Source organism: Heterodontus francisci, chromosome 36 (assembly GCF_036365525.1).
Source record: "Heterodontus francisci isolate sHetFra1 chromosome 36, sHetFra1.hap1, whole genome shotgun sequence".
Taxonomy (NCBI): domain Eukaryota; kingdom Metazoa; phylum Chordata; class Chondrichthyes; order Heterodontiformes; family Heterodontidae; genus Heterodontus; species Heterodontus francisci.
In genome coordinates this window covers 16,852,843-16,876,925 of record NC_090406.1, presented here as the reverse complement: position 1 = coordinate 16,876,925, position 24,083 = coordinate 16,852,843, and the positions used below count along the sequence as shown (strand labels likewise).

The following is a 24,083-nucleotide window of genomic DNA, read 5'->3' as shown; positions in this document are numbered from 1 at the left end:
ACAGCCCAGAGCAGGGCCCTGACCCTCAGCAGTAGGTGAGAGCTAGGATTCGCCGCTTGATGAGCTGGGAGCCCAAGGCCAATGGTACCACAGTGACTTGCTTTGAGAGTTGGGCCCTGTGTTAACTCAGACTCTAAGGAAATGTCCCAGGCTTAGATTCAGAACCAATGGTTACAATGTACCTGCAGTTAGATACTGACATTTCCAAAGTTGAAGTAATGGTTTGTATATTGATTTAACAGCTCCCATCCTCTTGGCTTAATTGTGTTTTTTCCCTCCAATATGTTTCCCCTCTTCCTATAATGTGCACACTATTGGCAGGGTGAGGTTCCAGAGGCACTGTCTTCCCTCTTGCATACTGCAAAAGTGACCGTCTTCATTTTATGAGCTGAGAACATGGAGGGCATCACAGCAAAGCCCAGTCTGTTCTGGTGCAATGTCTGTGCTGGCGTGCATTCCATGATTGGCCAGTGGGTTGCGACTGGGAGCCAGACTAGCAATCAATTGGGAAGGTCAAACAGCACAGAATACTGACACCCAACCTGTGCTTTAAGCTATAATAGACCCTTTGCGCGTTATCCAGGTCAAAGTTCACTCTTCCCCAATGGATATTGTCTCAGCAGAATTCTAACTTTCTGTCTGCCCAGCCCGCACTGACAACTCCTTATCAGCTATGTATTGATTTATCTCGGTGCTGCTCCTCACTTTGATGGAGATGCTGAACTTCATTTCCAGGCCCTTGTGCTTTTGCAGCCTACCCTTCTCCTCCAGTTGTTCAAAGGTTGTGGGTACAGTAGTGTAGTGATTGTTACTGGACTAGTAATCCAAAGCAGGAGTTCAAATCCTACCATGCTAGTTGGAGAATTTTAATTTAGTTTATTTAAAAAAAAAGAAAGTGGGGGAAAAAAGCTGGCATCAGTATATTTAAAAAAAAATCTCTCAGCTGTTGTAAAATCCCTGCTGGGTTGCTAGTATTCTTCTCCCTAAAGAATATTAACTGGCCTATATGTCACTCTGGTCCCAAACCACTGTATTGACTCTTAACTACCCTGTGAAGTAGCCTAGTAACTAGACCAACTAGGGTGAAAATGTTAGTGCAGCCTTTATTTCTACTGCTAGTATGCTAAGAGAGGTACAGATCCAAGTGGATTAAGCTAAAAGATAAGGGATCCATCACCCTAATAGGTGTATACTATTGACCACCAAATATTGGAAGGGAATTGGAAGAAATATGTAGGTAAATCTACAAGGTGAGTAGGAGCCATAGGATAATTAATCATGGGAGATGTCAACTACCTGCAAATAACCTGGCAGGAAGAAGTTGTGAAAGGAGTAAAGCGTATACAGGACTCCTTTCTCACTCAATATGCAAAAAGTCTGCAAAAGTAGAATCATTACTGATCTTATAAGGGGTAATGAACCAGAACAGACAAGAGGAGTAGGAGGGTTAGTAGTAGTGATCGCAACATAGTCAGGTTCATGATTAGGATCAAGAGTTATTGCTCTAGCCATAATCCCCAAAGGACCATAGGCATCTCTCCCCATGAGAGAGACAGTTGGTGATGTATAGCTTGAGGATCACCACTCCTCAAGCGTGGGGCAAGGCAAGGAGGCAGACCTCCATCAACTACCACAGCCAGTACGGGGATTGAACCTGCGCTGTTGCCATCTTTCTGCATCTCAATGGTCAAGAGTTATATAAATAGGAAGATAATAGATTGGAAAGAGCAAATTATGAGAAAATGAGGGTGGAGCTAAAGGTAAACTGGGAGAAAATCTTGGAAACAATAAAGACAGTAAAACAGTGGGAAATCTTAAAAATCAAATCAATAGAGTTCGACAAATGTCATTCAGTAAAAGCCAAAAACAAGCAAAGTAATTATGGGGCACCTTAGATGAATAAATAACTAAAAGGAAAATTTTAATCTGAAGAAAAGGACATAGAAGTACTTACATACTAAAGGGAAAGAGGATAAAAGGGAATATGAAGAACTTAGAGGTGAGAGGATGAACTTTGAAAGAATATTAACACAGTCGGGGTAGGAATGGAGGAAATAATTGACAAACTAGGAAAATTGAGGATAAAACCCCAGGTCTGAGGTATGTATGTTTGTATGTCTAACTAATGTTGTTCCTGTATACAAAAAGGGAGAGAGCGCAAAATGTGGGAGTTAAAAAAAAAAAGCATGGATTTTGGCAGGCTAATTCCTAGCTTAACCTGATAAAGTCCTTTGAAAAATTAATGGGAAGAGTAAACCAGAGTAATGTAATAGATGTTGTATACTTGAATTTTCAAAAGGTTTTTGATAAGCGACCATACAGCAGGGTCATGAGAAAGGTGTGTGGAGTCAGGACAAATAGCTGGGTAGTAGATTTTCTAAAGAAATAGAAAGCAGAGAGTAGAGGTAAAGAGTAGTTCAGATTGGAGGAAGGTACAAAATGTTGTTCCAATGGTGCAGGGACCATTGTTCATAAATTACATTCATGATTTGGACTTGGGAACAAGTAACTCTTATCGGAATTTGCATCTATTAAACTGGGGGGTTATCGCTAAAACAGGAAGAATGCAACATAATAAGACATCAGAAAACTTGCATACTGGGCAGTTGTGGCAAATTAACATGGATAAATGTGAGGTGATGCGCTTTGGTAGGAAAAATAGAAACATCGCCTACACCTTTAGAAAATAAGAAACTGGGTTTGAAGAGCAAAGGGATCTAGGGATATAGGTGAACAAATCATTAAAAGCAGCGTTTCAGGTCAGCAAAACACTGGGATTAATTTCTAGGGGCATAGAATTCAAAAGTAGTGGTGTTACGTTAAGCTCACGTAGGACTCTGGTCAGGCTGCGCTTGGAGTACTGTGAACAGTTCTGGTCTCCATACTATAAAAGGACATGAAAGCACTGGAGAAAGTGCAAATATTCTGCCTGTCTGTATACTGAAGGACATGTGTCTTAAGAAATGGGAATCTGTGGTGCAACCCACCACAGCTAAGCTAACTGCTTACATTGGCTCTCCAATCAAGTGCATTGGAACGATAATATTACAGCGCAGCTATGAGAGCTCCGAATGGCTACCACGAATGTTTTACGTTGTAGACACAACAGGACTGTTGCAGGACTTCCAGTATGCTGAGGTTTACGAATTGTCACAATACATGAAGTCAACAACTGACCAAAGATAATACAAAATATCCAGGTGGAGTGTATCGGATTGCTTCTTGTAAAGGACGACAAAAAGGCTGAGAGTCTTGGCACAAAGAGGCAATTACAGTATGTTGCAGCAAGAACCCGGAGGCCAGAGGGATTGCTGGTGATTGGTGATGTTGCCAGTTGCCATTTTTCTAAGCTTTCTAAACAAGGGGAGATGAAGGCATCATATAACAGGCAAGCAGGACCAGAATTGCTCGATTTTGTGAGTAGTTAGAATCTTCAATCGTGCATTGGGAACTTGGTATCCTGCAGAAGTTGTGAGGATATGCGACCGGCCTAGATAGTACAAGATCCAGACACCCAGTGGTGCAATTCTCAGACGGAACCGAAGTCAACTTGGAGAACAACCCTGTGGCATTGGGGACACGTTCAAAGGCAGAGTCTGAAGATGAACGTACAGAGGCCATGAGCACAGAAGAAGAACGTGCTAACCAGAATTCCAAGTCATCAGAGTCTGAGAGGAGTTGTCAAGACGAGCTTTGATCTGGAAAGAGGTTTACGATAAGATGGGGGCGAATAAGCAAACCACCTCTACGCTTGCGTGTTAATCTTTCTTACTTGTAAATAACGTTTGTTTTAATCATGTATAGTTAGTTCGAACTGTATCAAGATTGCACAGCATACATATGTTTTTATCTTTGAAAAAAAGGGGATTTTGTGGGATGACCTTGAGAGGCCCACCTCAAGCTGTAAATGACCAAGGAGTTATGGCTGTAGCCCGACAGTGAGATGTGTTTAGATGTGCGTGTTCTAGTTTAGTTATAATAAAAACCCATGTTTTCTTTGGATATTGTAGTCCTATCAGTCTTATAATAGTTCACATATCAAAGGAACAAGTAATATTATCCTATGTAACTTTTATATTGTAGCTGCGAAGCTTTCAGCAACTTGTAGTAATTATCATTTTAATTTATTATTCTTAGTTTTGCCATTACCAGCTATAAAATAGTTTTTTCTTGGTTACTTTGTAATACAATCAAAAATATCCTCTGCATGCTGTGTTTCTGAAAAAGACCTTTAATGGGTGAATGGGAGGAGACAGGAACTAAGAATACAGGTTGAAAAGATTTACATGCAATGTTAGGTTAGTACACTGCCCCTTTACCCTTTGGACCAGATAAATGGTAGCATTTATTGCTCTCACTTTTTTGGATTGCAATGAAATGTAAACATATTGCACTGTCCACAAGTATAAATATGCAGGACAGGTATCAAGTGCAGGAATAGAACTGCATTGTGTGCCTGCCTCAAAATAATACAAAGATTATTTGGTTGTAAATGAATTCACTTTTTAAATAGATGGAAATGGATGCTGTAAGTAGCGGGCAGGAGTGTAGTGACTAGTTGTGGCGCAGAATCTACAGGGGGCGCAGTGCAGTGACTTTGTCCTGACGTGTACAGAAAAGGAGTGTAGTGACTATTTGGCATGTGAATGGAATAGGTATGGTGGCTTTCTTCTGACATGTCGTGCTCTGCACTCCTTTGAACCCCACTAGGAAGGACGAGAGGGGGGTTTTGACGCTTGGGCATCTCACAACCTCCATACATCCACCCAGGCATGTGCCGTGAAGAGGTCACTCCATAGTCGCCTCACAGCGACCAAAACAACATGGAAGGCAGCAGTTACGGGTTATAAGTCCAGCTCAGTTGGCGTAGAGATTGGGTGCCACAGGTTGCCTTTGTTGATGGGAGAGGTCATCGCATCTCACTGGACAGCTACCACCCACCTCAAACCGGGCAGCCCCCCGTCAGAAAGGTTTTGTCCTGCCACAGCCCACCTGCTTCAATGGGTGCTTGGGGCTCCGGGTCATTGCCCGACAAGCGGATTGTAACATCGCACCAAGCAGCACAACAAGAAAAGGAAAGAAGGTACCAGCCCTTTGTTTTGCAAGCTGGAACGTCAGAACCATATGTCCTGGCCTGTCGGAAGACCTTACACAAATCAACGACTCTCGGAAGACCGCCATCATTAACAACGAGCTCAGTAGACTCAATGTGGACATTGCAGCACTTCAGGAGACACGCCTCCCTGTGAGCAGATCTCTAAGAGAGCAAGACTACACCTTCTACTGGTAGGGTAGGGATCCTGAAGAACCAAGACTGCATGGAGTGGGCTTCACCACCAGAAACTCTTTGCTCAGCATGATGGAGCCACCTTCAAATGGTTCGGAACGCATACTGTCCATCCAACTGCTCACCGCCTCTGGTCCAGTACACCTACTCAGTACCTATGCTCCAACACTCTGCTCCCCACCTGAAGCTAAAGACCAGTTCTCAGAGGAACTCCATAATATCCTTAGTAGCATTCCTAATACCAAACATTTGTTCCTGCTGGGGGACTTTAATGCCAGGGTTGGGGCTGACCATGACTCATGGCCCTCCTGCCTTGGGTGCTATGGCATTGGATAAATGAGAGTGGATAGAGACTGCTGGAGTTGTGTACCTATCACAACCTCTGCATCACCAACTCGTTCTTTCATACTAAACCCTGTCACCCCGGCTTCATGGAGGCACCCAAGATCACGTCGTTGGCACCAGCTGGACCTCATCGTCACAAGGCGAGCCTCTATAAACAGTGTCCAAATCACATGCAGCTTCCACCGTGCGGACTGACACTGATCACTCCCTGGTGTGCAGCAAAGTTAACCTCAAACCCAAGAAGCTACATCACTCCAAGCAGAAGGGCCGCCCGCGCATCAACACGAACAGAATTTCTTATCCACAGCTGTTGCATAAGTTTCTAAATTCACTTGAAAAAGCCCTTCAAAACACTCGTGTAGGGGATGCAGAGATGAAGTGGGCCCACATCAGAGACGCCATCAGTGACTCAGCAATGATCACCTTTGGCAAACGTGAGAAGCAGAATGCAGACTGGTTTCATTCTCACTTTGAAGAGCTGGAACCTGTCATAGCCGTTAAGCTATAAAGTGTGACTTGTACGGCAAGGCATTTGTTCTATACATAGCACTAAATAAAGTTGTCTTTTTCAATGAATTGGTCGTTTATTTCATGGAATTGGGCACAGTTATGTACTTGGTGCCATGACTTATGTATTACATAAATTGCATTTACAATAGCTTGATTGATTTAAGGGAGTGATTTGAAGATTTACTAGCTGTGAAATCAAGAATACGGTGCTGCTGATAAAAGGGTTTGTGGGAATTTTCTAGGTTTTAAGACAGCAGTTATAATTGTGATAACCAATCTCAGCAACAACATTGCAAAACCAAATTATGGCCTTCCATGGTTTCTGAATTTTTTGTTTTGTTTTCTGCACTTTATTTTAAAGTTGACTTTTTAAAATCATTTTGAAGTAAGTAAATTGTAACTTAGTAAAACATCTGATTTTTCACAAATTATTCCTGTTACTGAACCATAATTATGTATCTAGTAATTTTTGTGTTGCTGAGCTGTGGAGTTACTGGAATTCATTCAGTCCAATTAATATCCGCATGCAATTGCTCATCAGCTGATTCAGAATTATCAATCACAGCTTGTAGTGAGTGTGGATGTTTGGACAGTGGCATATACAATATAGGGTTAGTGGGCTAAATGAAGATGTGACCGCTACCAGTTTTTATTGACTATACCAATAACAAAAATTGTTAATGTTTTTAACTAGAAATCATTTCATCATATGGCTATCACTAAGAACTATTAAACTAAAATTACATTGTGCAGCTAATACCACGCTGGCTGCCATACTTGAGACATTGCTGGACTTTCAAAATCATGACTGGAACTGAGCCACAAAAGCTGCTGGTGCTCACACCAGAACTTCATGCTAATGTTAAGAATATTCAAGCTGCAGCTGTAACTCTATATTTTATTCTGAAAGGAATGCCAGCAATAAAGCTTGTTCAGTCTGAGCTCTCTCTCCCAGACGAACCAACACTTGTTGGGGACGGTTGCCTGCCAGCGAGAATAACTTTAAACAAAAATGAGGGGAATGCTTTGAACTATTTTCTGATCAATGAAATGTACACCAATTAGTTGCAAAACAGAAGAAATCTAGACTAGACAGTAATCATGATTATCTGAAAAAATAGCTTTGAAGACAACTTGGAGCCTTTACTGCAATTGGATAGAGGTGTTGAGCCTGCATTTCCTACTCATCATTCTGAACTTTGAAAAGTCATAAAGTAGGGTACTTTAATTTTTAAGTATACTGAGTTGACTGTGTGGACTTTTTTGTGGCAGTTTCTTTGCTTGTATGGTTCCCTTCTTATTAAGACCACCATTAAAATATTTGACTTAAAGGCAAGGCATTTCGCCAGGAAAAGCACAAGGAAAATGAGAACGTTTACCCACCTTCTGGCAGATGGTTATATTGTAGCACCTGTTGAGGGTTGTCTGCCATCATTTTAATGGGAAATGATGCATCTAACAGTGAAACTAAAGAATATAAATGTCAAATGGTTGTCGCAAAAAAGGATACTGCTTCACTGTATTTTTCTACCCTTGTCTGTAGCTGTGGTTGTACTTAGTATGTTATTACCAGGGACTAATATGTGCACTATATTTAAAATACATTTTTTAAAAACAATTTCAAATGTTTAGCTTTATTGTCTTTTGTTTTCTGATTTATTTTATCCCCAGGAATATACATGTCCGAGATGTGACTCTGGTTTTATAGAAGAATTACTTGATCAAGTACCAAGGTAAAACAGCATCATTATACAGCAATGTCATAAATAGCTTTGTAATTTAAAAAAAATCATAAGTCCTGCAGGCAACCTCTGTAACATCGTATTGCTGCCTCCCCCCATAATGTATTTTGGACTAGCAAGATAACAAATACATTGGATGAAGAATTGTAATCCAAGATTAAATCTGTAATCTTATATTGGTATGCTATTATGAGGATCAGAATCGAAATTTGGTAGTGTACTGGTGAATGACTGACTGACTGACTTTTTTTCCCCACTTCCCTGCCAAAAAATGGAGTAAGCTATCTATTGTGTTTGCAAGAATATTATAAATGCTGAACTTTATTGAGGGTACCAGCTTAAGTACTGGCCCAGTACATGCAATGATTTTCCAGTGCCCTTTTGAGTTAGCACACCACAATAATATAAAACAGTTGCAGATGTGATCAATTTTGGTATCTTGTAAATTTGACCAATTTGCTTAGTTTCTGAATCCAACTCATCTCCTGTGCCATTTTGTTTTCTACACTTCTAACAATTTCTCATTCATTTCCTGTTTTTGCCCTGAAACCCCACAACTTGAGCTTAACTAGTATTTTTTTGTATGTAACTTTTAATGTGACTTTTGGAACTATAGCTGCACTACTTTGTGGGGTTTGCCACAATATGCTTGGGATCTTATTCCTCAAAAGATTTAGCTGGCTGATTCCAGAGCCCCCCTCCACAGTGCTTCCGGATCCTAGAACTGCCCCCACTCCTCTTTTTCCCCCCACTCTCTCTTTTCTCCCCCCCCCCCACTCTCTCTTTTCCCCCCCGCCCCCCACCCCCACACCCAAACTTCAGCCAAAGTGCATAAAACCCAAACCTGTTGCTGCCAAACCCCAGGCTTCCTTCCCAATGTCCTCAGCTCTTCATGGCAGCCCACCAAAGTTCATAAATATGTCTCTTCCCTAATACTACTTGGCGTAACATACTTGGTCTGATAAAACATCTGGCGCGCTCTGAGCAACATCATGAGACACTAGTATATATAAACAAAATCGTGTGTGTATAAATATATAGTTCCTGCAAGTACACTTCTTGCACTTTACCTTCACAATTCAGCATATCCTCTGACTCTTTGATCAACATTTTAGGAGATTATTTATATCTTGCTGAATTTATTTGTTTCACAATTTCGTAACAAAGACTTTCTCCAAATGAATGGCCTAGTTTTTTTTTAAGAGCTCCTCCGTATTCTGCACAGAATCCTACTAAGATAGTAGCTGATTACTGCTTTCAATCTTAAAATGTTTTCTGAATATGGTGGAATACTCACACTGTTGCAAAAATTCTCCTGGAAGGTACAGTGTAAGTTAAAGAGTAAGTTGCTCATCATTCTGACTCTTTGCATTATCAATAGTTGAACTTTGCATTTTATAGTGACAGAAATTTCTGTTCTTTTGAAGCGCCAACTTTGCCACCATAAAAATAGGGGTTACAGTCAGTTTGAAAAGTATCTGATGTTTGTTTGAATTGAGTATTTAATAAAACTGTTTAAATTTTGGGGTGCAGTGAAGTCTCTTTTAATAACCTTTGTCATACTATTGCCCTTACAGACTAGATGATGTGTTAAGAGTTGACTGAGAAAGTAAGTTGATAGGAAGGGTCTGCATGTTGAACCAAGCTGTAGCGCCTCAAAGTTTCTAATGTTGTTCACGTCCGACTTGATTTTCCACTTGCATTGCATTTTCACTCCAAAAGTGAAAGTTCTTCAGAGCATGTCAAAAAAAACGCTTCGGGTGAGATGCTGGAAAGCTGCTAGTGCACATCAAACTGTATGCAAACATGAGTTTCTACCTTGGGTAATGGGAAGGAAGAGGAACTGCTTACTCTTGGAATTGATGTAACAGTCATGGATAAAAACTGTCTGAATTTATATATACAAGTTGTCTGGCTTAGGATCTAGTATGGCTCAAAAAGGTTAGTCATTTAATGCATTTTCCATTTTGTCCTCCTGTTGTATGTTCAGCTCGAGTGTTAGTGTCAGTAGGATTTGAACTCATGACTACCTAAAGTGATTCTCCTCATCTTCCAAGCTGACAAGCTTATATTATTGATTTTTTTTTTTAACTATTTTTTTTTCCTCTGCTCTGACTCCTCCAAGTCAGAAAGTGCTAGGTCAGTAGCTTATCTGCAGCATTTCCGATGGAGCTGCTTAAGCTTTGTAATTTCCGTCCACTAATCAGCTTCCTGATCAGAAGAGGAACCCAAAATGGCAGATTTCTAAGTACTTTATATTGCTTGAAGGTCCTGCCTATGCTTTCATTCTCCTTTTAGACAGCTCAGGTACAGTTGTGAATAGGCTAGGTTATTTAGTCAGTTCCATTTTACAAAGCATGCTAATTGTTTAATTTAAAATGAGCCATGAAACTGGCCACAATGAAGAGTCCTGAAAGCAGCAGACTACAATCTTGCAAGGATATATGAAATGCCAATCTAGAGTTGTCCATTCTAGACCTTTACCAATATATTCAGTTATTCTCTGGAACTGTTGGTATTTTGAAACAAAATATAGCAAAATAACCCTTAACTGAAACTGGTGTTACTGTTTGGCTTTCACATGGTCTCTGACTTTGGTACAGATGCAGCAGCCTGCCTTATTGTGCATTATTCTATAATAGCTAGTTGCAGATTCTTATGGAAACTATACATTTTGACATTGTTAATTATGCAATATTTGGAATTCTTCCAGAAATACTGAGAATGGCTCAAGTTCAACAGCTTCTGCAAGCGACCAGACTCGACAGTTATTTGAGGTTGGTAGCATGGTTTTCGCTGGGTTTCAAGTAACTTCAGTTACTAATTTGCTTTATGCTAGAATTACATTTTCAATGAGTACTTTTCTTTTAATTATAACTTTTTAAATCCTTAACAAAATCTTACAATATCAGTTCACCTTGTTTTAATCCTAGTCAATACAAAAGTATTAAAGTATGCGTAAAAATTCACTTTTAGGTTGTAATTATCTTATTTTGAAAACATCGGTGACATTATTCTCATATAGGCAAAGCACATAGCAGATTGCCACTTTTGCATAGATCTTTACTTCATTTTTCATACCACCAGCCGCTTGGTAAAGGATGCAGCTAATAGCTTTAACTAGTTATTTTTATTTATTTTTATTTATTTAGAGATACAGCACTGAAACAGGCCCTTCGGCCCATCGAGTCTGTGCCGACCATCAACCACCCATTTATACTAATCCTACACTAATCCTATATTCCTACCACATCCCCACCTTCCCTCTATTCCCCTACCACCTACCTATACTAGGGGCAATTTATAATGGCCAATTTACGTATCAACCTGCAAGTCTTTGGTTGTGGGAGGAAACCGGAGCACCTGGCGAAAGCCCAAGTGGTCACAGGGAGAACTTGCAAACTCCACACAGGCAGTACCCAGAATTGAACCCAGGTCGCTGGAGCTGTGAGGCTGCGGTGCTAGCCACTGTGCCGCCCATGTTATTAAACATTACTGTAGTTATTTATATCGAGCCATCCAAGACCCACTATTTTAAAGGTTTCCACACCTGCCACAGCACTGAAACTACTTTAAGCAAAGTTGCAAGTGACTGCCTTTGTGACTGTGGTTATGGTGCACTATTACTCCATGTTCTTATCAAACTCCCTGCAGCCTTTGACATGGTCAACCATACCATCTTCCTCCAGCACTTCTCCATTGCCCAGCACAATGGCACTGCCCTTGCTTGGTTCGACTCTTGTCCAGCTGTAGCCAGGTTATCTCCAGCAATGGCTTCTTGACCATCCCAGCACTGTTACATCAGGAGTCCTGTAAGGATCTATCCTTAGCCCTATCTCTTCCTCGTCTGCATGCTGCTTCTCAGTGACCTCATCTGGTGATATGGCGGGTCAAGATCCACATGTATACTAATGCCACTCAACATCTGACTACCACTTTTTTCAACCTCTCTGCTGCCTGTGTTATGAGACTATTTGTTGGGAAGACCAATGCCATTGTCTTCAGCCCTTGCTGCAAACTCCACTGATTTCATTACGTTGACTCCCAGTTTCAACGCCTCAAATTTAAAATGCTAATTTTTATATTCTCGCTTCGTGTTCTTGCCCCTCGTTATCTCTAACAGTGTCCAATCCAAGAACTCTGTTCTCTAACTCTGGCCTTTTGTGCACTTGAAATTCTTTCAGCTTACCATTGACAGCATGCCTTCAGCCACCCAGGCCCTAAATATATTGAAATTGCCTCCTTAAACCTCTTCACCTTCCTCTGTGCCTTTTAAGACCCTCTTTAAAACCCACATCTGACGAAGCCTTTAGTTATTTGTCCCTCCTAATAGCTGCTTTTGGTTAATTGTCCTTTTTTTACATCTGATTACCCTTCTGTGAAGTTCTTTGGACATTTTGTCAACGTTAAACACTATACAAGTTCAAGTTGTTAAGCCAAGCAGACTTGATGGCCAGATATTTATCTTGCGTAAATATTTACTAGTTATCATTATGGGGTGGCAGTGGACAAGATTCTATGTGGTTACGTAGCAGCCGACAATCTTGCGATAAACGTCCTTTCTTGCTGGTTGTTTTATTTACTGCTCAGGAGAAATGACATTCAGTTCCAAATGTGCAATATCTCATCTTACTAATGGCAGTGACTTTAAAATAGTCAAAAATTAGGTCATAATTGAATTTATCATCTCAATGAGCAGAAGTGAGGCATGTTACCCAGCTAATATAGTCTGTTGAATGGCAGATCATGTGTTGATGGCAGTGAAATATGAAACCTGGAGATGAAGGCTAAACAAAAGTTGTCCAGGTTTTACTAAGGAAAGAATAGAACTGTTTTAGTCCAAACAGCTGATTTAAACTGAAATGTACCTTATTTTTGGAATAATATTGACTCAAAGTCACAGAATGATGTTCATACACAGGGCCTAAGAAAATAACCATAGTTTCTAAAATTCTATAATTAGTGCAAAAAATGGAAATTGATTGCTCAAGGCTTTGGTGCTATTATTAAATCCCATCAATCATAATTGTACCACGCAGGCACAGATTTGTGATGTGCTGTCCTATGGTGTGAAGATCGTTTACCTGGTGTTAGGTTATGAAGCAAAGCCACGTGTGATAGATGCTGACCCTTCAGGAATCCCAACACAACTTCAAAGCTCACTGGCGAAGGATATGTATCGATCTGTTTGGGTCATTTGGTTGAGGTCCAGATACCCACTGCAGAGTCAATCTGCTCACCACCTGCAGTTGTCTTCCAAATTGGAGTTTTCAGGGTGTCTCTGGTGACTTTTCCACAGCAGTTCTGAGTTAGCATCCCATATCATGGTTTATGTTGGTTTCTGATCCAATTTACTAAATCTCTAACCCAATGGAGGATGTTTTGAATTTGGGTCCTCCCAAAGCTTGGCAATTGATAATTCATAAATCTTCAAGTAAAATCCTAATTTTACTGCATAAATCATGCCAAAATTCCACATGCATTGAAACAGAAGTGTTTTCCTTTTTAAAAATTTGCCTTTTTCGTCACTTGTGAATCAATGTGACCAACCAGAACTACATTGATTAGATGCATTTCCAATGCATTGTTTTTATCTCGAGTTATAATGAAAGAGATTACACTTGGCTTTACAATAAAAGTTGATATTTTACCTGTAATTTTTACACATTTGTTTCTCCTTGTGGTCCAGTTAGTTGAACCTAGTTCATGGGTAGTTTGGAGCTCTTTGTGTGTTCATGATCCAAGGTACTGCTGTAACAGTTCATGGACTGTTTAGTCACAGCAGCTGTGACTAATGAGAACTTGCTCTCTCTGTCACATAGAGGATGTCTTGACTTGAGCCAGTTATTTCTTTCATGTAACTGTTACATTCCTCCATGTCTTAAAATATGTTTTCAGAATCCCACACTAACTTAATGTAACGCGACTACTCGTGTTACAACCAAGGTTGGAGAAGTGCACTGTCTTTCTCTAGTTCTACTTTTCCACAAGTCACAACATATATTTAAATATTTACCCAGTTACCGATACGGTCAATCATATACTCTACTCTTTATCCTAAAATAAAATATACCAACCAGGTTTCTTTAATAAACAACAAAATTATCAGTTTATTATGAAAACAGACTTGTGCAGTAGAGAAGCAAAGCATTAACACACAGATTGAAATATGAAAGTTCCCTTTTTAAATACCTCACAAACGCAAACACACATAAAACAGAAATTCTCTCTGCAGAGATCTTTTACAAAAAAAGACAAAGAATACTTTGGCCAAATACTTCTTTAATTCTTGAAGAAAAAAAGGATGAGATATGTTGTGTCCCAAAAATGGTATCAGTCTGGCGTCTGAGTACACACAGACGGGTCACTGGGATCTTTTCTAGAACAGTTCTTTTTAGGCGGCATCGAAAAGTAATCTGGCAGGCTTTCCAGGTATTTCTCAGGAGAAATGCGGCATCACTGGTTTTAGTGCGCTCAGGCTGGATTTGCAGGGCTTTTTCAAAGAGGTAGAGAAAGAGGAGCTGGGTGTTTCTTTTCAGCCGGCTACAAACCCAACTGCCTTCAAAACCGTCCACACCCCAACTGAACCAAAACAATACCCCAAAAGCGAAACCTTGTGACTGCCATAAACCTTGACATGTCACTTCTCTGTAAACATCTCCCCAAGTCGCCAAGGTTTCTGTTTATTGAACTTAAGGCATGTAACATCCAGTAAAGATTTGTTTTCAAACAAGACCTCTTTAGTGACCCTTGTTTTTAAAAAAAAAAACCCATGGAATCTTCTCAGTTTTCCCAAATGAACCAATGTCCATAATTCCAAAACACGAGTCCTCAATTTTAATTTAAAGAAAGATGCACTTTCATAACATTCATTATGCACATTATAGTATGAGTGGAGTAGTGGTCATATGGAGGATAAACATCAACATGAACCAGTTAGGCTGAGTTTCCTTTTTCTGTGTTGTAACTTGTATAATTTAATGTTGTTAATGTTTGATGCCTCCAAATGTATCAACATTGGCATGTGCCTATTTTAATTGACATGTTTGGAAAACTATTTCAAAAAGCTTTAATTTCCCTAACGTTAGCCACCAGATTAAGACACAGTTGAGTATGATATGTGACTGCAATAAGCCACATATTATTCATGACTTGCAGTGTAGCTAGTGAGTTTGCTCCACAGTTGTGCAAGAAGTGAATCCGATCTTGTAAACAGTGAATAGCACAGTGTGGGAGGGAGCAGGCTGCAAAATTTTCCGATGCTGCGATGGAGCTCTTGGGGCAGAAGGTGGAAAGTAGGAGAGATGTCTTGTATTTGCAGGGGCAGAGAGGCCCTCCAGACACACAGTCAAAGTAGGGGTAGTTATCCATGGAGGTCAATGCCAAGAGTCTAGCCCTGAAGATCTGGGTGCAGTGCTGCAAGAAATTCTATAACTTCACATGAATGGACAAGGTGGGTGAGTGCATCTTCAGATGCCTTATCCCTACCAACTGCAGCACTACCCTAAGCTACTTCTCAATTCACCACATAACCCATCACCTGCCTAGCAATTTCTATCAATCGAGTCTTCCACCTAACGTTCATGTGCTGCTGTGCACCCTCACACCCATATCCCGCAGCTTACACACGCTGTCAGCTATTCAACCTTGACAGCCACATGATCCGAACAGTTTGCATAACACTCACTTACGCACTTCCCCTCTTGTAGGACAAGGTGGCACGCAACCAGAGGCAGGAGGAATTAACCAGGGGGGAATAGGCAAGTCTGCATGTTCTAACCTGCATGAAGGAGACTGCTGGCCATTAATGGGGCAACCATTGTAGAGACCGTGGCCAGCAACTGGGCTGAAAACATTGAAAATGACTATCGTTATACCTAATTTTCTTCCTCGTGTTCCACTTGCCCCATATTCCACATCTCTTAAAAGCTGCAGATGGTTTAAGCATGCATTTCTTACTTTCCCCCTCTGCCCTCACTACAACTTTACCTTTTCAGATACCCAAGAGTTCCAAAATGGCCAGGTAATGGAGGAACACTAGGAAGAGTGATGATGAAGGCACTTGATTTCAGACTCTCATTCAACAGCTCAAATACTGACGCTGCATGTCTCATACATAGATTAGAGGCAGGATCTGCACATAGTGAGACACAGGACACTGATGCACTGCATCCAGGCTAGAGGACAAGAATAGCGCAGGTGCTAGCTCACCAGAACATGAGAGTGCTCAGATGAAGACTTCAATGTGGCAGCCTGCAGAAGAAGGCTGAATGGAGGTACACATCAAAATGCTTGTGCATTTGGAAGCTTGCACTCAATATCCTAGAGTGTAGAGGCATCCAGATCCAACTTGGCACAGGGCTTTGGGCTTGGAGCCCTTCCTTTCCAGGAAGGAAGTGGTGGCCAATCATGAGCACACTGTTGAGCCCGTACATGATGCAGCGCCCAAAGGCTGATGGGCTCTGCTTCTATTGCAGAGCAGGCAGCTTCCACCAAAAGTCTGAATGCTACAGTGGAAGCTCAAACTATTCTTGTGCAAGCTTAGCTTGCTGGCATGTCAGCTCAGACTGCTGCCATCGTAGCTGTGGGTATCCATTGTTCAAAGGGCTTGCAGCATGTCAGAGCAGTCCAGGATTGCTGAGGCACTGCCTCAGGAGTAGCAGTGGCTCCATTTAGCATGATCCTGCTGTCCACTCTGAGGATGATGACATTCCGGCTCCCATCCCTGCCACTCTGCCAATGGCCCTCTCTGTTGCCTTCCCAAACTACTGCCACCCATGCAGAAATGGTGCAGTCTGAACAGGACTTTCTCGGCCCAGAGCAGCTTGAGGTCATCCTGCAAGGCCAACTGCAATCTCCACTGAAAGCCAGCAGCTTTTCATCAGTTATGCTTCCAGCCACTGGGCTAGCACTTCATAGGAGTAGTAGAACAGGCTGGATGACGGGAATTAAGGGAATGCACAAAGGTGATTCATTTAATTATGTTTGGAATATAGAATGATTTGATAAATTTTGTTTGCAGTGTTTATTTTGGTGGCTTTTATTTTTGTATTGCTTGCCAGTAGTTAGCCAAGCTAAATATATAAATCTCTACATGGCTATATTAATAGAGCTACTGTAGTTAGACTGTCAGTGGAGGGAACTGCACACACAAAGGCATCAATTAAAGGGTATTTGTGCTATACAATACTGTAAAGGATGTGATCATTGGTGGATGCAGTTACACTCCGAATAAAGCAGCGTCCATTTGAATCAGTGACAGAATAAAACCAGCCCGAGGTGGATTGTCATTCATTGCTGTTGATTTTGAGCATCAAGTTAAATATATCTAAACATATTGTCATGCTGGGCCCTCACCTGCCAAGAATGAGGCACATCAATTTTGTCATGAACATTGCTTTCCAACTGTTGTTGGAGCGAGGGAATGACTTGTTAAACAGATCAGCCATGGCTGGAAAAAACATTTACATACGAACAGACATCGTAGGTGAGGATGCGCATCAGGGCCTGTTAAAGAGGATACAATCTACAAGGGCCAGGACTGGTTAGACCAGCTGGTCACATGACTACCTGGCTGTTCCAGGGTATTCTTTTGAACTGGCCACAGAGTTTGAAAGCAGAGTGTCTGTCTCCTCCTGAATTGAGAAGATCTCTCTCCTATCTGCTCCCATCTCTTTCTCACAAGCCTCTGAATCCATTGAAGACACATGAACCCCAATAGAGAAAAGTGTCCTACAGCGAACAAGGTTTAAGAAGAATACTGGGCCCCAACGAAAAGCAAGATCTACCTACAATCAGGCACTCTACTGTGAGCTTGAAGAATTGTAACAGCTCTTCAGATATTGCCTCAAACTTTTCCACTTTATTTTTCGTCTCTTTTCTGTCTCTTGCATGTGTGTATTACGTATGCGTGCTAGCATGAGCACGTCGTGTATCCGTAGGCGTCAACCGAATAAGAGTTGGTTTAATAAATTTTAACTTTTCTTCTTTAAACCTAACAAAGCCTGTTTGTGCTGGTTTCTTTGCCGCATAATTGAAAAGCGGTGAACAAGGATTCACCAAGGGGGAGCTAAAAACAGTGTTTTTAAAAATAAAACCCTGTTACAGTAAGACCAGGTGAAGGCTGAGTGGGACCCCTAGATGCCTTTCTCACCTGGTCATAATATCATTTCAATGTTCAAACATCCGTATTGTGATAAATGTATAGTGCATCAGAAACAGAGAATGTTTCAAGTTTGATGCCTAGTCTCTGTTGACTAAGTTAATTTGAATCAGAGTTGCGTAAGACTACTTGAGTTAGGCTCAGTTGTCTGTTCTTGATTGCTCTTTAGTGACCTCTGCTCAAAGTGCACATGTGAGACCATCTGGTAAGGACAGCATTATATTCACTGACAAAGACTCTTCCTATTGATAGCTTGCTGACACTCGTCGTTTAGGATTCACGCACAAATTTATAGTCATTTACAGCACGGAAGGAGGCCATTCGGCCTATCAAGTCCATGTCAGCTCTCCATGGAGCAATCCAGTCAGTCTCACACCCTGGCAAATTTCTACCACTTGGATGAGATTGAAAAAGGGGACCAGCACAGGAGTAACATCTTTAGAAGGAGTAAACTTTGGCATAGAGCAGGCTTACATTGTACACTCTAGAACGATTGAAAACTGGTGAAAATTTACCTCTGCATAGCATAACTGTTTATCCTTAGGTTTGTTTAGAGCTGAAGATTGCTACCGTACCAAACCATGTCAAGTTTAACCCAGAAGAATGCTTTATGCTGCTGCTAAATACAAGAGATTGTTTGTTTAATTGCAATGCTTTCAGCAGTTTTTAGAAATCTAGATGAAGAAAGCATAGTTCCATGCTACTTCACAGAATATTAGGAGTAAGAACCCAGTCTGATTTTTATAGCTAAGTGGTGCTTGCATTAAATAGTCTTGCAATGAAATTTAGAGCTTCACAGCTAAATCTATTTTGCATGCATCGTATGTTTGTAATACTTACTGTCTGTCGTGGTTTGGCTTTTACCCAGCACTACTTTGTCGTCGTCTTATGGGAAAAACATGGATCCATAATCAGATCAAGTCTCCTTATGAGCTAAAGTTTGCACCCATTTTATGGATTAGTGTGCTCAGAATTGACTATTAAGCCTGAACTCTAGTCCATAATTCACCAAATGACACATGGGGTGCCCAATACACATACGTCCTTTCTGAAAGTTGAAAGATGAAAAACACATCTACGATGTATCAATGTGTGTTGGCTAAAACTACTTGGTCAGATTATTCATGGGTAAATTAATCCAGGAACTAACAATATCACAAGGTACTGAATCAAGACTGTACTTAAAAACAAAATTGGAATTAGTCTATAAGGAGTTAAAATACCCCTTTTAGAATGTATTTTTTGCAGTTTCTGGTAGCTTCTGGTTTTTGGTTAAAAATCAGATTTGCCATATATATTCAATGTGGACAGTATGAACCTCACCTTTATTTTGTGGAGTTCAGATCTCCTGTCAGAACTATGGGCGACAGGAAAGCGCTCTAATTCTTTGATGCCTTTTGGACTGCACATCATCCATGATAATCTGAATGATGGGTGAAGGATGTAATATAATCCAGGTATGTTTTTGTCTGGTTTCTGAGGATCTATTCGTGCCTTGACTATTTAAAATTTAATGAGCACCTAGAACAAATTCCCTTATATTCTGACATATTTCTGCATCAACCGCCCAGGCGTTGTCCCATAGACAGCTAGTCTCCTGATCTTCATTTTGAATTTAGGTAAGGGAAAGCCATCATGACTTGAGCTTTGTCAGAACTCTGTGAAACAAAATGGAAACATTTCTTGGAAGAAATAGATAAGTAGAATACTGGCACTTTTCCTGCAGAAAAAGAAAAGAGAAAATCTAAACCTCGACAGAGGCCTCGCAATACAGTACCTAACAACTTTTGGGAAATGATTAGGGAGGACCAAAGGGAAAATGGCAAACCTGTTTTCTTTAGACAACCAGAAAATGTTTATTCCTAATCTTCCTTTAAAATTTTCTTTACTCCAGGGCTTAGACCAGCACTTGCTTTCCTTACCGCAAGCGAGCTATGGACAGTTTACATTTGGCATTTTGGATGATCCCTTTGATCCCTTTCCCTTTGGGGCCACCCACACCTCAGATGAAAACAGAGACTCTGATAATAGGAGGGAGCGGGAACACCAGTCGCGACCACGATATAGTTCTAGACAAACTAGAGCGCCCCGGTTCCCTTCACGACGTCCTACGACACGAAACGAAGGGGTGCCAACTCTAGAAGGGTAGGTATAACTCCTGGAATTTCAACATTCAACCAGGGAAGAAACAATGAGAAATGTTGACTTTGATACCTCGCTTTAGCCAAACTTATTCATATTAAAGCTGTTACTTAATGTCTATTATACTACCATGTCTAGTTCCAGTAAGATTATTGTATGAAAGTTAGGTAATGTGGATATGAGTTGGAACAAGGGATTCACAACAGCAAGTATATATTGAATGAATTAAAAGAATGTGTGCACTCCAAATACTGCGACACATTTTAGATTATTATACTGGTTTAAATATAGGTGCATTTTGATGCATGTGGTGTAATAGAAGCTATGGTATAGGTTGAATTATGTATGATTGGATCCTACACTTGTGTGCTTGCAACTTGAACTGTAACTTGAAATGATAAATCTCCAGTCAAACTTTTCTTTATTACAGAATTATTCAGCAATTGGTTAATGGAATCATTGCACCTGCAGCAGTGCCAAACTTGGGATTGGGTCCATGGTAAGCTGTATTACAAAGCTGTTAAAAAGGTTTTTGTTGTGACTATCTGTTTTGAGACATACTTCTCTGAAATGAGAGGGAAAAAATCTCTTTTTCTTGAGCGAACCTGACAATAGCCAAGACTTTCCTGAAGATAACAATGGTACAGATATGGTGTATGCCATTATTGGAATGCAGATTGTACAGGAAATTGTGTGTAAGTTCCCAGAAAGAACAAAAATTTGATTAAACTGCACACTAACCTGAACAACGCATGCATAAGGAAACAATAGCAACAAAGCAACATTTTAATAGGCTTTCAGTATTTGAGGACCATAACGTGCATTGTTTTGAAGTGCCAAATGAATTGTAGCACATAAAGCTGCAGGTACCCGAGTCCCATTAACTTAATAAATAGCCATGATTGTAATTCATCTAGTTAACGGTCAGTTATCACCCTTTGAGGTTACAGGATCTGAAAGGTATTCACAGAGCAGACAGCACGGAGTTGAAATTTAGCGAGCACCGTCGTGCAGTATAATTCAACTGATAACTTTTGTCAGTTTCATCACCTTTTGTTTTCTAGTTTATTGTTTTAACGAGTTTGCATTCAGTGATTTCAAATTGTCCCATTAACCTGAATCTACTCTGGAGACCAGGGAAAAGTGGGGAATTTGATTTGGTCACTGTTCTACATATAAACTACTAAAAAAAATGTAAATCCATCATTGAATAAATTATAATAAACATTGACCATTGGCTATGCTACTTCCAATTTGCTTCCAGGCTTGCTGCAGCATATCGTAATAAAAGATACAAGAAAATCTGAAGGAAATTATTCTCTGCGAAGCCAGAATGCTTGAGCATGAAATTTACAGTGTATGTTGTGATCACTTTACGAGAAAATTTGGGTCAATATATTTTCAGTCATACGTTTATCAAGTACGAATTGGGTATGAGATGCAGTACATGCTGGCTGTCATTTTGGTCAACATCTACGGTCACCTGAACTTACTGCTCCCCAGTAGTAGTTTTCTGCTTCTGGCCTCAGCTCTGTGCAGGCCTGTTATACGCTCTAGACTTCTCCAGTCCCTGTCTGATGCATCAGCTAATGTCTGCTGGAATGGAACAGTTATGGGGCTTTCCTGGCTTTGTGGTTCATTGCTACTGTTGCTTTGATTCAAGTCGTTGGCCTTTTGAGATAATTGCTCTTAAATATACCCTTTAAAAAGTTTTTTTTAAAAAACAATGCGTTTTTTTTTAAATAATCCTCAAATGCTTTGTTGGTAAATCTGGAGAGACATGGTGTTGAGCTGTGCAAACCCAGAAGGTCTCAGATTTGATCACTATGTTGAGCTGGTGGATCTGAATAGGCTAGGGTGGGAATTGCTGGTGTTGTGTGTGTATATATGTGAATTTTATGTATGGACAGACTCGTGTTCTAATGTATTCGCCAAACACCAGTGCTGTCTGATCAGACTCCCGTATGGAAAATGGTCACTTGGCTAAAGTAATAGAATATATAACCCAGTATCAGGAGAGATGGACAAGGGAGTAAGAAGGAAGTTACTTTTTATTTTAAATTGAAAGCTAGCAAGAAATGTATTCAGTATAATTAAAATTTCATAATTCATTTTGTACACTGATTTTTAATGGAACATTTTCTGTAATTTTATAGGGGTGTTTTGCATTCAAATCCAATGGACTACGCGTGGGGAGCCAATGGCTTGGACACAATTATTACACAGGTAGTTAATCTGGTTAGTGCAATACTGTTCATCTTGGAATTATAAGAAGATGGATGCAAGAAAATGAAATTTGATCCTAACTTCTGATAGAAGTGAAAGTACTTCCAACTTTGTGAATGGAAGTTTCATGATATTGAATAAGTTGTTTTGTCACAGCAGAGACCAAAGCCTGTTCTACATACCTGTAATTTTTTTTTTTGATGAATTTCTTTTTCTTTCCTCACCACCTCCCCCTGCCACCCTGATTATTTCATGCAATTTTCCTTCGTATTTTCTCCTGGAAGGTGATGGCTGCTTATTAGGGTAGAGCTCCACAAATGTGGCTAATCTTCACGTATGAGGCAAGATGAATTTGCAGGTGGGAGCAGCAAGGGAGGGCGTCATAGCCCCACCTAGTCCTGTTCTTGCATGGCATCCATGCACAGCAATTTCAGTAGAGGTTGTTGGATAACTAGTTAGGAGCATGTACTCTCAGAGCTTTCTCCCTGATCTTCAGCCAGAAACATCGAGGACACTTATAGTGGCCTTTATTACTGCTGCTGCTCTGGCTGATATTAGTTAACTTGGTGCACACCAGAGATTGAATCTGGAAGTTTCCTCACTGCATTAAACATCAGGGGAACAATTCTGTATTTTTTCTACTCGGCCCGTATAATAGTACTGTGGTCCCCAATGATAAGTGAAATGTGACTTCTAAATAGCCACTGTAGGGTTATAATATTGGGAATGGCTATTAACAAATTTTACAGTATGTATTTCTGAGCTGTAGATAGTTTCTACACCTTAGTATTATGACATGACAAAAGATTCCTGTTTCTACTGTTGTGGTTTAGAAATCATGCCTTATAAGAGAATCCGATCTTGATTGAGCCGTTTGCTATGAAAGTATGTTTAAGAAATGTTAATGACTTCATCTATCCAACAATGCCAAGATTGATGTTTTGAATTTGGGGCTGCTGATGTAGCATAACAGACTGTACTGTTAATTAAAAAAAAAAAGTGGACAAAATGAGTCAATAACCATTCTATTTATATCAGTTTTAAAAAATTTTTGCTCATGTTATTGGGTCAGGTATACTGCTAAACTGCATGTGTCTTATTGCTGTTGGGACTGATCTAGAATTGTAAATATTGTGGTTCTACTGCCAATAATCTCACAAGCTTATCACTTATTCTTAAAATTCCCTTTTTTAGGCCAGTCATCTTGAGTGGTCAGCCCGAGCAGTTCATTATAGTTCCAGCATAATCTTGTGGAAACTTTGATTTTTACAAACTTTAAGTGGTTTGTCAATTTTGTTTCTTTTATGTCTGGGATGTGGATGTCGCTGGCAAAGCCAGCGTTTAATGCCAAACCTCAGCTGCCCTGGAGATGATGATGCCGGGTTGCCGCCTTGAATCACTGCAGTCCGTGTGCTGAAGGTGTTTCCACATTGGTTTTAGGTAGGGACTTCCAGGATGTTCAATCTCGGATGGTGTCTGATTGGTTGGGAGCTTGAAGTTGCTCCCTTTGTCCTTCCAGCTGGTGGAAGTCGCAGGTTTGAGAGGTGCTGTTGAAGAACTGTTAGCAAATTGCTGCAGTACACACTGCAGCCATGGTATGCAGATGATCAGTTAGATTCTGTTAAATTTGAAATGCTTTGGTATTCATTGCCTAATTGATTATTTCTTT

The 24,083-nt window shown here is 40.4% G+C and overlaps 1 protein-coding gene across 2 annotated transcripts in view; it reads left to right on the top strand.

Moving 5' to 3' along the window:
* Positions 1 to 24,083, top strand: part of rnf126 (ring finger protein 126) — a 59,450-nt gene that overhangs the window by 15,629 nt on the left and 19,738 nt on the right. Inside the window, exons 2-6 of one of the 2 annotated variants that reach the window (XM_068016231.1) lie at positions 7,814 to 7,875; positions 10,598 to 10,661; positions 19,941 to 20,191; positions 20,619 to 20,687; positions 22,345 to 22,426. In XM_068016231.1, the coding sequence (XP_067872332.1) occupies positions 7,814 to 7,875; positions 10,598 to 10,661; positions 19,941 to 20,191; positions 20,619 to 20,687; positions 22,345 to 22,426 (528 nt within the window). The remainder of the gene's footprint in view (positions 1 to 7,813; positions 7,876 to 10,597; positions 10,662 to 19,940; positions 20,192 to 20,618; positions 20,688 to 22,344; positions 22,427 to 24,083) is intronic. The other variant, XM_068016232.1, reaches the window with a different exon arrangement.